This window comes from Ranitomeya variabilis, chromosome 2 (genome assembly GCF_051348905.1).
Source record: "Ranitomeya variabilis isolate aRanVar5 chromosome 2, aRanVar5.hap1, whole genome shotgun sequence".
NCBI lineage: Eukaryota > Metazoa > Chordata > Amphibia > Anura > Dendrobatidae > Ranitomeya > Ranitomeya variabilis.
In genome coordinates, this window is record NC_135233.1 from 1,039,160,965 (window position 1) to 1,039,174,113 (window position 13,149).

Genomic DNA, 13,149 nt, shown 5'->3' on the forward strand with positions numbered 1-13,149 from the left:
TTTTGCAGGGCTCTGGCACTGCTCTTCCTATTCCTCTTTGCGCAAAGGAGGAGGTAGCAGTCCTGCTGCTGGATTGATGCCCTTCTACTGCCCTCTTCATAGCTCCTGGTGTACTGGCCTGTCTTCTGGAATCTGCTTCATGCTCTGGACACTGTGCTGACACACAGCTACCCTTCTTGCTACAGCTCGTATTGATGTGCCATCCTGGATGAGCTCCACTACGTGAGCAACTTCTGTGGGTTGTAGGTATCTGCCTCATGCTACTGTACCTCTAGGGTTGCGAGCAATAACAAAATGTAAAAGTGACCAATTGGCCAAAAATTATTTGAACAGAGAAATGGTCTGTGGTCACCCATGTATAACCACTCCTTTTATAGGGGTTGTCTTGCTAATTGCCTGTAATTTCTACCTGTTGTCTGTTCCATTTGCACAAGAGCAGGAGAAATCTATTCACCATCGGTGTTGCTTCTTAACTGGACAGGTTGATTTCACAGAAGTGTGATTTGATTTGGAGTTACATTGTGTTGTTTAAATGGACCGATACGTCTGCAGTCACTCTTGTGTGACTGCAGATGTATGAATCCCCGCAGCGCACTCACTGTACACTGCAAGGATTCACCGTTTTCAGACCCGGGTCCAGAGTTTATGTATGAGTTATACATGCCCCCGGCCAGTGGCGCTGTCTCGCTCTCCATGCACATCTATGGAGTGAACCCGCACCCTCTAGTCAGACTACCCCACTAGGTGGCCGCATCACTAGACGGTGCGCTACCTCGGCTCAATACAAGTGTCCCACTGGCCGGGGGTGTGTATTACTCATATTCCGGTCCTGGGTCTGAATCAGCCGAATACCTGTAATGCATAGTGCGTGCACTGGGGGATTCATAAGTCTGCAGTCACAGTGACTGCAGACTTAACAGTTTTGACCGGACAATCCTTTAAGTGTTCCCTTTATTTTTGTGAGGTGTGTGCATAAAAACAACTTATTCTCACCCGCCAATGCGATGGGGGTGGTCTTTGTTGTCCTTTCTCATTCTCTGGTCCTCTATCAGAGGCCTGGGAGTTTGCGGGTTCTGCGCAGGACCTCCGTTGTTCCCAGCATTGCTCTTTTCTGGACAGAGAGCTCAGATGTTGCTCCTGGGATCTGCTGTAGCCGTTTTCCCAACTTAGGGGTCACTGCTCCAAGTGCTCCTATCACCACTGGAACCATTGTTGCCTTCACCTTCCACATCTTCTCCAGTTCTCCTTTGAGGCCCTGGTATTTCTTCAGCTTCTCATATTCCTTCTTTCTGATGTTGCGATCACTAGGCACTGCCACATCTATTATCATTACTGTCTTCTGATCCTTGTCTACTATGACAATGTTTGGTTGGTTAGCCAACACCTTCTTATCCGTCTGGATCTTGAAGTCCCACAGGATTTTAGCCCTTTCATTCTCCACCACTTTTTCTGGTGTCTCCCACCTAGCCTTAGGGGAACTTAGCCCATATGCTGTGCAGATGTTCCTGCATACAATTCCCGCTACTTGGCTGTGGCGTTCGGTATACACCATTCCTGCTTGCATTTTGCATCCTGCCACTATGTGTTGGACGGTTTCTGAGGATTCTTTGCATAGTCTGCTCCTTGGGTCTTGTCTTGTGTGGTAGATCCCTGCTTCTATGGATCTGGTACTTAGTGCTTCCTCTTATGCCGCTATGATTAGCGCCTCTGTGCTGTCTTGGAGTCCCGCTTTCTCCAGCCATTGGTAGGATTTCTCCATGTCAGCCACCTCCATTATCTGGCGATGGTACATCCCATGAAGCGGCTTGTCTTGCCATGGCGCTTCATGTTCTTGTTCTTCTTTCCAGATCTCTTGTTGTTCCTACCTTAGGCTTTCCTTCAGCGTCTCATCTTTTGGTACCATTTTTCTGATGTATTCCTGGATAGCCTTGTTTCATCAGTGATGGCGGCTTGGATGCTTATCAGGTCTCCCCCACCCTCCTTCCTGTTGGTATACAATCTTTGGGTGTTAGGGTGGAGACCTCCATGCATTATGAGGAGCTTTCGTGTCTTCACATCTGCAGCTTCCATCTCTTCTTTTGGCCAGCACACTATGCCAGCAGGTTATCTAAAAATTGTCAGGGCATATGTATTGATGGCGTGGATTTTATTCTTGCCATTGAGCAGGACCGGTCTTACCCTTTGGCATTTTGATGTTGCTGCTTTCCTTGCCTCCTCATCATGGTCACTGTATCCCTGTGGGATGCCGAGGTACTTGTATCTTGTCTGTACATCTGCTAGGTGCCCTGCTGGTAATTCTACTCCATCAGTCTTGACTACCTTGCCTCTCTTTATTGCCAACCAGCTGCACTTCTCCAGTCCGAAGGACATCCCAATGTCTTCACTGTAGATCCTTGTCAGGTGGATCAGTGAATTGATGACTCGTTCGTTTTTCACATACAGCTTGATGTCATCCATGAACAGGAGGTGGCTGATGGTGCTTCCACTCTTGAACTTGTATCCATAGCCAGAGTTTGTAATTATCTGAACGAGGGGGTTCAAGCCTATGCAGAACAGCAATGGGGACAGAGCATCACCTTGGTATATGCTGCATTTGATGGTCACTTGTGCTAGTTGTCTTCAGTTGACTTCCATTGTTGTTCTCCATTGCCCCATTGAGTTTCTGAGGATGGTTCTTAATTTCCTGTTGACATTGTAGAGAGCCAAGCATTCACAGATCCATGTGTGTGGCACTGAGTCATAGGCTTTCCTGTAGTCTGTCCAGGCTGTGCTGAGATTGGTCTGTCTGGATCTTGAGTCTTGAGCGACTGCTCTATCTACTAGGAGCTGGTGCTTAGAGCCTCTGGTGTCGGTCCCAATGCCTTTCTGAGCTGGATTCACGTACTGGTTCATATGGTTCTGTAGCTTGATGGCTATGATGCCTGACAGGAGTTTCCATGTTGTTGTAAGGCAGGTTATTGGGCGGTAGTTGGATGGAACTGTTCCTTTGTGAGAATCCTTCATGATCAGCACTGTTCTTCCTTGTGTTAGCCAATCTGGGTGGTGGCCTACCTCTAGCTGTTGGTTCATCTGCTTTGCCATGTGTTCATGTACCGCTGTTAGTTTCTTTAGCCAGTTGGTGTGGATCATGTCTGGGCCAGGTGTGGTCCAGCTCTTCATATTCTTCACCCGCTGTTGGATGTCTGCTTCTGTAATGGTGACTGGTTCTTACTCCGTGGTTGCTGTGTTTCATAATTGTATTTTTTTTTGCCTAAAATGCTAAGGAAATGTCATCTTTAACTTTAGGCCTTTAACTGTTCACAATAACAGTAATTTTGACCAGGGGTGCCCGAATTTTGCCATGCCACTCTGTATATGTGTGCTTCTACACGTCTGTGTGTGTGTGTGTGTGTGTGTGTGTGTGTGCGCGTGTGTGTGTGGCATTGTGTTCACCTAATATAATACAATATTTTTTTAACCATAGCCTAATGAGAGCAGCTTGGAATCCCAAAATGAGGACATGGAGTCTGGTTGTAATTCATTTGCCACATCGGAGTCTGATCTTGATAAATATTCTGCAAGCAGCGTCGTACTGCCTTCTTCAGGCGACCATTCAGAGGTTTCAGGTAGGTTTCCAGGTTCTTACAAGCTGGTTTGCTGAATTATTTGAAAAAATTAATTTCTGGGAAATAGATTTTTTTTTTCTCCCACCACTACAATTAAAAAATGTAAGAAAAAAACAAAAAACATTATACAAGTTTGCTATTGCTGTAATGGGCCTGCAGAATCATGTTACCAGGCTTTCCCAACCTGAGCATGACAGCTTCACTTATCTCTATGCATCTCGGGCTCGTGTCGGTCGAGCCGCCGGCCAGTCCGTGCACTACATTCTGATCTCGGACCAATTTATACTGTTGTCTCACTGCCTCCTAATTTGTTACTTCTCTAAGGGTGTGTCCACCTTTTTTGGGGCAACCTCTCCCCCCCCTTAAATGCATGCATTTGGGGCTAAAAATAATTTTTGCAATTCAATTTCATAGAAAAATGTTGCACCATTTGGCTGTTACAGGATCTTTATTTCCCCATTCATTCACTTTGGATCACAAAGAGAAGCCCAGTGAAAGACACCTGCCCCTATTAGGACGAGTTCACTGGTGGATGCTCAATTCACTCATTCTGCAGCCAACAATCGACAAGTACAACACTTAGGTTAATGATGGCAAATGTAGAAACATTTTTAATGAAACCCAATTGCATAGATGATTATTAGACCCAAATACATAGATTTAAGTAAAATAAATAGTCCCCCCCCCCAAGGGTGGTAAACCTACTTAATAGCCTCAGCACGGTGAGTCAGTATGTTCCTCACAGCTCTTACAGTAAAGAATCCTCTTATTATAATGGTGAAACTTCCTTTACTCTATGTCCACCATCTAAGCAGTTGCATAGGGTTCTTTTTTTATAGGGCTGTTGTTATGGTGAAAATATTCATTACCCCTTTTACTTCCAGCAGAAAAAAATGTTAAATATGGAAGGGTCCCCCACTGGTTTCTCAAAAAAGGATCCCTACTCCCAAGGGGTCTCTCCATACTTGTGTCGGTGATTAGGACATTGCATGGAGCAGCGGACGGTATTCTGGGCTACCGGTCCGTACAACTCTCTAGGCGTTGGTGAGGACCACTGGACCTTCTGTTGTAATGATCTGTTGGGTCCCAGCAGTTGTGTCCCCTCTTTTGATCTCACATTGATCACATATACATGGACAGGGCATAAATTGTTGTTTTTCTTCCGGATTCCGACCCGTAAGTTGCTTTTGAACCAAATGAAAAGTGCGTGTTACATTCAGACAATCCGTGTCACGTACGTTTTGCCTCTGTCTTCAGTTCTGACTTGCTTTTATTTATTTTTTTTTACATTGATTTCCAGATGCAGAAACTGTAACCTCAGTCCAGTCGGGATCCGTAGATGCCAGCGTACACATGAAGAAGAAACGTTGGGAGAGAAAATTAAGCATGCCGATGACCCTGGCGTTCTGCTACCTCTCCTTACTGTGGGTTCGGGCATCAGTCACGCTTTCTGATTTATTGAGGTGAGACGCAAACCGAAGAAGACCTGAAACCCCATTAGAGTTCTGTCAGTATGTGCTGTTTGTGCATGTGAGGAAGGAAGGGAGTGCGGGGGGAAACTACGGGGTAATGCACATGCCCAGAGCTAATGCTGACAGCGAATGAATCCTTTTATATCTGAAGCTCTCTGCACATGCCCCGCTGCTTTGTTAAAGAATTTTCCCCCAGAGATAAGGTAGATCTCAATCTCGAATGGAGCAGAGGTGTGCATGCTCATACTCTGCCCGATTCATTGTCTATTGGACTTCCAGAGATTGTTCACCGATGCTGCGGCAGTCCTATAGAGAATAAATGGAGCTGGTGGAGATCCAACATGTGCTCTGATGTGGAATCAGCGGGGATCACAGTAGTGGACCATCGCGGGGATCAGAGTAGTGAACCCTCAGCGATCATCAAGTTATTCCATACTTGATGATACCTTCAAGGTTCTAGCAATTTAACTGTTCTTCATGGATTAAAGACATGGACTGTTGTTTCTATTTACTTAGTTGATTGATCCTTGCCATGTCCTGGGCTCGAATAGTTGTGTAATAGGGGGTGTAATGCTGTTATCGGTGTGAACGGGAGGAACTTTGCGGAATGTAAGGGTTATCACATATTCTGGTTTATTTCACACATGCATCTTTATTCCCTATTTCCATATGTGTTTGTCTGAGGTTTTGCTGCCTCCAGCCTGATTGTAAAATGTGCACATTCCAATAGGAACAATAAAAACCAATGAAGGCTGTGTCCAACCTCCTGACTGGTATACTGTGTTTATAAAATATATATTTATAATAAAAAAACATTTTTTTTCACAGGTTGGTTTTCTACCGGCACATCCCTTACTACAATTCTCAGCAATACTTTCCGGAGAAAATGAATCTCTATGGACCAGACATACATATTTTCGAAGTTCGGGTGTGTATTATTCATCTTTAATGTATGGGTTCTGATCGGCCATGGCTTGTGTGCAAACAGGTGAATGACTATGTCCTATGGTTTTGGCTGAGCACAGACCTCCACGGCTCGGAGAGTAAAATGCAGCGTGCTCGATCGGATGTATTTTCTTATTGTTGCAATTAATCTAAAGTTAAAAAAAAAATCAATTAGAAAATAGTCTTGATTTTTAAAAACTAGTGTCCACAGCTCCTTTGCAGACCTATATATCTGTATGGAAAGCGGCTATAAAAGTAGTATAATGTGATCCACCCGTCGTTTATCTCTGCACTCTCTCTACTTTCGCTACTTGCATGTGTACGAATGGTAGAAAATAAGGCCGAGGGATTGTAGTAAACTGAATGGGTAAATGCTTTGTGGAAGGAGATCCCTCATATATTTTTGCACAAATTGTTGGAAAAAAAAAAAAAAAGTCAAAGTCAGACTGCGTGTCCATTTATTAAAACCTAAAGAGTCGAGCTGGAATATAAGACCACCCTGTGGTCGGCACTTATAGCAAGCCTGTAATTAAGCTACATAGGAGCGATCTGATGATTGCTGCTATGTAGCAGAGCCGATCAGGCTATGCCAGCTTCTAGCCTCCCATGGAGGCTATTGAAGCATGACAAAAGTAAAAAAAAAATGTTTAAAAAAATATGAAATAAAAAAAATATAAAAGTTTAAATCCACCCCCCTTTCGCCCCATTCATAATAAAACAATAAAAATTAAATCATATATACACATATTTGGTATCGCCACGTTCAGAATCGCCCGATCTATCAATAAGAAAAAGGATTAACCTGATCGCTAAACGGCGTAGCGAGAAAAAAATTCGAAACGCCAAAATTACGTTTTTTTGATCACCGCGACATTGCATTAAAATGCAATAACGGGCGATCAAAAGAACGTATCTGCACCAAAATGGTATCATTAAAAATGCCAGCTAGGCACGCAGAAAATAAGCCTTAACCCAACCCCAGATCACGAAAAATGGAGACGCTACGGGTATCGGAACATGGCGCAATTTTTTTTTCCTTTTTTAGCAAAGTTTGGAATTTTTTTTCACCACTTAGATTAAATAATAACCTAGACATGTTTGGTGTCTATGAACTCCTAATGACCTGGAGAATCATAATGGCAGGTCAGTTTAAGTATTTAGTGAAGCTAGCAAAAAAGCAAAACAAAAAACACGCATGGGATTGCACTTTTTTGCAATTTCACCGCACTTGGAATTTTTTTCCCATTTTCTAGTACATGACATTGTAAAACCAATGATGTCGTTCAAAAGTACAACTCATCCCGCAAAAAATAAGCTCTCACATGGCCATATTGACGTAAAAATAAAAAAGTTATGTCTCTGGGAAGGATGGGAGCAAAAAACGCACGGAAAAACGGAAAATCCCACGGTCATGAAGGGGTTAAAGTAAAAGGTAAAAGCCATCCCGCCACGCCAAGGTGACCCTATTTGGGACAGCTCGTGCGTCTAATCTTAAGACCTTACCATATGTCAAATAACATAAATGTGAATAAGGACTGAGACCCTGATTTATAGACAGCCCGCCATAGGGAGCTAACTAAATCTCTAATGTCCAGCTCAAGGAAAAGGGAGGCCATGCCACTGGCCATTGTGAACATGAACAACTTATATTCCAGTTCATCTCTTTAGCTTTTTGTTTCAGGTTTCTGCACTCTGTGCAAATAAGGGTTTGTCTCTCTTTTCTATGAGTTGGACATTACGTTTATATAGTTCCCCATGACTCGGTGTCCATTAGTCGAGGTCTCTGTCCTGCTCGGCCCTTATTCACATGTATGTAATTTGACATATGGTAAGATTTTTATACTAGAGGTTAGGACTGTCCCGATTAGGGTCACCTTGACGCGGTGGCATGGGTTTTATGTTTAAATGTTTAAATAATAATGTTAACCACGTACCCTATGTTATTTTCATGCAATATTGATATTTATTTACTGCCGGGTATTTGCTCACTTTGTTTTTCTCTGAGGTTATGTCCATTTATTACTGGGATTGATTAGAACTCCTGCACTTTCACCAGTTTTGCCCTTTGCAAACTATTTCTGTGTCTGAGCTAGTGGATGGAGACCAGATGCTTTAATATCTCCCATACACAGTACACACAGACATGAGGGATTCCTGCTCTCCTGTTTCTTTCTAGCACAGACACAGAAGCAGCAGCATGGAAGACATTATACAGTACCACTCAGCAGGTGTAGCTGTGAATGCAGCTCTGGGGTGGGATAAAAATCCTTACCAAGTGTGCTGCTGCTTTCTAGTGTGTATCCCTTACATTCTACCTCAAACCCACCCCTGTCCATAAACTTCAGTAGCTGGCTGTCCATCTGGTTTTGGCCAAGATGGATTGTAGCAGGTAATAAGCTTAGAAGGTTGAAGTTAAAAAAAAAAAAAAAAATGAATGAAATAAAAAATGTTTTTTCTTTCCAAAGTATTTTTTTTTTATTTGCTTCAGGTAATCCTAATGTAAGGACTATCCCTGCCTAAAGGCTTGTGCAGGCGGCCATAGATTCTCTCAAGTCCAAGAGAATTGTAAACGACTCTCTGATCAAACTGTGATCCGAGTATCAGGATAATGTGATCCAATTCTCTCAGATGAGGAGATGGAGAAAAAAAATTCTCAATTGTGTCAGTCTGTGAAAATCGGACTGCACTCATATAACATCAGTCTGCAGTCTGATTTCCGCGCACTGGCAAAATGGATACATTTTCCCTGTCCTCACTGACTTACATGGGTGAGTGCAGCTCAAAAATCGTATCAAACTGACACGCAGAGATTTTTTTTGAGGAAAACAATCAGATATGTGCACTGCCCAATAGATTGAGATTGGTCCAGGTGCCATCAGATGTTGTCTGGTCACACTTGGATGGATAATTCAGCCGTCTGCACTTACCCTAAATGTGTGTAATGCCCCCTGTGAGCCAAGATGTAGTGGAGGTAACGGAGCAGCGCTCTCATTGTTTTCAGCAGCTTGATTAACTGTTTACTTGCCACGGCGGTCAATAGTGACCAATGCATGTATATTTTTTTTAGATCTTCAGCAGGTTAATTTTAGTGTTGAACATACACCAAATTTGCTTACCCATCCATAGTAAGGTCCAGAGGGTCCATCCATCTTAAGAAGGCTCTTGTACAGAATTCATATTGCCTTCTCCTGAGGATGCTACAGGTTTCTTAGCTGTTGCATCTACTGAATCTGTGAAAATAAAATCCAGAGCTTCTGTGCTGTCCAAAACTGCAAGACAAGCTTTGTGGCTCAAGATCTACTCTGGTGATGCGATGCTGTCTCGAAATCAAAATTGTGCTCCATTCCTTTACAAGAAGAATGTCTTTGGCGCTGGCTTGGACATTCTACTTCAAAAACCTGTTCCATCCTTTTTGAGAAACAAAAAAAGGAAATACAAAGGTAAAGGAAATTTCGGGCAGGTCTTGCTACCCCCGAGAGGTTAAAGGCATGAACATCTAACCTGACCAGAGCGGAACCAACCAAGATCAACAATGATGTCATTACCGTGGGAGGCAGAATTTCAAGACCTCCTTTACATGGATCCTATAAGCCACTACAGACTGGTGTAAGAAGATAGGTTTTTATCACATCGTCCCGCAAACCTAAGTATAAACCTCAACACTGTCTCCCTCTCTTCAAGACTCTCTGACATATGGAATTCAAAAACTCGTAACGATGCAAGTCAGGTTTCTTCACTAGGAAGATCTTTGACTAGTCATACATCTAATACATATGAGCAGAGTTGTCACTTATCTGTTCATGATCGAGTCCATAAAATCCACCATCCCTCTAACCGGGAAAGATTTTATGATGGCAACCACCGACTTACAAGATGCCTGTTCCCTCCTTCCTATCCATCCCATGTATCGGAAGTTTCTGAGATCTGCTGTCTTACGGAACCAACAATTTGCACTATTTGGAATATCTTCAGTTATTCATATAGTTAGGATATGTTCAACATGCAGTGTCTTTGCGGCGTACTTTTTTTTTTTTCTTTTCCTACAACAAAATCGGAGTATTGGCAGGATAAATGATGTGTAAAATATGCATATTTTGGGGCGTTTTTGCAACATTTTTATTCTTTTTAGAGTTTTGCTGAGCTCTGTATAACCCCACCCACACCACTGATTGGCCGCTTTCTGCCCATTCACAGTAAGCTGCCAATCAGTAGTGGGGGTAGGGTTACACATAGCAGTTGACTAGGAAGCCCAAGACCTCTAGTCCTGTAGTGATAATCTCTTGCTGATAAAACACTGATTTTATTGAAACGACAACAACGCCCAGTAAGTGACACGTCGCCGGAATCAGGCCTGTGGATCTAGTAAAGGCAAGAAAGTTTCCGAAATAACAATAGCAAAGTTGGATAAAAAAAACAAAACAAATCAATACAAATTGTGAAGCCTAAAACATTTTGCCTATGGTAGAAAAATTCTCTCATGTTTTTGTCATTCCTCTCTAGAAAAATTGTAATTTGGCTTTTCCTGTAGTGCTGCTATGTTTGTTATGATTTGAGAAATTAGAATTAGTTTTACTGGTAATTAAATTTCTGGCCCACGGATTTATTTCCCTCCCTAGCGTCCAATGTATTGGTTGAATACAGATAATTTAGTCGTACACCTGAGCTGGTTATGTGAAATGCGCTGAGAAATGTATTTTAGTTTGCTATATGTACCCTCTTTTGTCACAGGGCTACTGCTAAATAGCATCTATTCATCCTACACTTAAATGGAATCTGTCTGCAGATTTTTGCTATGTAATTCGAGAGCAACATGGTGGTAGGGGCTGAGATCCTGATTTCAGCTTTGTCATTTACTCGGCTTTGTGTTGCTGTTTCAGTACAATGAGTGTTTTATCAGCAGGAGATTATCACTACAGGACTAGTTGACTCTTGCTTTCTAGTCCAACCACACCCCCATCACTGATTAGCAGTTTTCTGTCAATATACAGTGTACACAGAAAGCTGCCAATTGGTGGTGTTGGCGGGATTATACAGGGCTCAGCATTCAGAGCTCTGCTAGATCTGCAGCAGAGAAAACTGTGAAGAAAACAATAAGTGACACATTGCTGCAATCAGGGTCTCAGTCCCTACATCGGGCTGCTGTTGGACTACATAGCATAAACCGGGTGACAGATTCCTTTATCTTTCACTTGTGGAAATTCACGTTTATCACCTATCGGCAGGATATGGGATAAGTTAATGATCGTTGAGGGTCCCATTGCTGGAATGTCTGGTTATCCTGGGAATGGGGCTCTGAATACCAGGAAAAGAGCTCTGTGACCCTTCTCGAATGGAGGGGAGGGACGTCTGCTCGACCATAGCTTCATTCATTTTCTTTAGGACTGCCGGAAATCGCAGAGTGCTGTGTTTGACTTTCTCCGGGGGGTGGGAACATAGACCATGAATGAAAAGGAGTTCAAGCCCTGCACCCCTGCTCCATTCAGACGGGGCTCTGGAGCCAGCACCCCATTCTCAAGGTTACTGGGGTCCGCAGCAGTTGGAGCCCCCACTAACAAGTAATTTGTGGGAATGCTCCTTTATGATCCTTTGTAGACCAAATGAAACGAGACTGTGTGTGATGTGATTCCACCTCTGCTGTTTATCTCCATTTAACGAGAGCGATTACCTTAGATACACCTCCTCTTCCTATTAATTGCGTCTTGGGTTTTCTAGTTTTGTACAAAAACGAAGCCACATTTGACCCATAAAACCTTTTTATTGCAGAACTTCTAAAGCGCTACAAGCCCCGTCATGCCGGCAGCCTTACGTGTCCCCTTTTCATCTTCTCTCTGTAGTGCATCTTCTCCATACACACCCTGCGACCCAGAGATGTGCTTTTAACTTACACGAGGTCCCTCACTTCTTTGGAGATTATTTGGCTTTAAATTAATCTCTGTGCTTTAATCTGTCTTAATTGTTTAATGTGGGTTCATTACTCAGGAGAAACACGAGGTTCAAGAAAACTTTGCTCCTGGCTGAAGAAGAGGGGGTACATACTTAATTTGAAAAAAGACCTAGGTCCATCAAGTTTAGCCTTTCTCCACCAATTACCGTATATACTTGAGTAGAAGCCAACCAGAGTGTAAGCTGAGGCCCCTAATTTTACTTAAAAAAAAAAAAACTGGGAAAATTTATTGACTCGAGTATATGCCGGTATGCATTGTCCTCTCATGACTCCTTATTCCCATCCTTGCCTGTATGGCTCCTTATCTCCATCCTTGCCTGCATGGCTCCTTCTCTCCATCCTTGTCTGCATGGCTCCTTATCCCCATCCTTGTCTGCATGGCTCCTTATCCCCATCCTTGTCTGCATGGCTCCTTATCCCCATCCTTGTCTGCATGGCTTCTTATCCCCATCCTTGTCTGCATGGCTCCTTATCCCCATCCTTGTCTGCATGGCTCCTTATCCCCATCCTTGTCTGCATGGCTCCTTATCTCCATCCTTAGCTGCATGGCTCCTCATCCCCATCCTTGTCTGCATGTCTCCTTATTCCCATCCTTGTCTGCATGGCTCCTTATCCCCATCCTTGTCTGCATGGCTCCTTATCCCCATCCTTGTCTGCATGGCTCCTTATCCCCATCCTTGTCTGCATGGCTCCTTATCCCCATCCTTGTCTGCATGGCTCCTTATCCCCATCCTTGTCTGCATGGCTCCTTATCCCCATCCTTGTCTGCATGGCTCCTTATCCCCATCCTTGTCTGCATGGCTCCTTATCCCCATCCTTGTCTGCATGGCTCCTTATCCCCATTCTTGTCTGCATGGCTCCTCATCCTCATCCTTGTCTGCATGTCTCCTTATTCCCATCCTTGTCTGCTTGGCTCCTTATCCCCATCCTTGTCTGCATGGCTCCTTATCCCCATCCTTGCCTGCATGGCTCCTTATCCCCATCCTTGTCTGCATGGCTCCTTATCCCCATCCTTGTCTGCATGGCTCCTTATCCCCATCCTTGTCTGCATGGCTCCTTATCCCCATCCTTGTCTGCATGGCTCCTTATCCCCATCCTTGTCTGCATGGCTCATTCTCCCCATCCTTGCCTGCATGGCTCCTTATCCCCATCCTTGTCTGCTTGGCTCCTTATCCCCATCCTT

At 43.7% G+C, this 13,149-nt stretch overlaps 1 protein-coding gene across 1 annotated transcript in view; it reads left to right on the forward strand.

The window, feature by feature from the left end:
- Window positions 1–13,149, forward strand: part of TAF1B (TATA-box binding protein associated factor, RNA polymerase I subunit B) — a 128,401-nt gene that overhangs the window by 55,514 nt on the left and 59,738 nt on the right. The window contains exons 6-8 of the mRNA XM_077291418.1: window positions 3,464–3,605; window positions 4,906–5,068; window positions 5,906–6,005. Coding sequence (XP_077147533.1) covers window positions 3,464–3,605; window positions 4,906–5,068; window positions 5,906–6,005 — 405 coding nt within the window. The remainder of the gene's footprint in view (window positions 1–3,463; window positions 3,606–4,905; window positions 5,069–5,905; window positions 6,006–13,149) is intronic.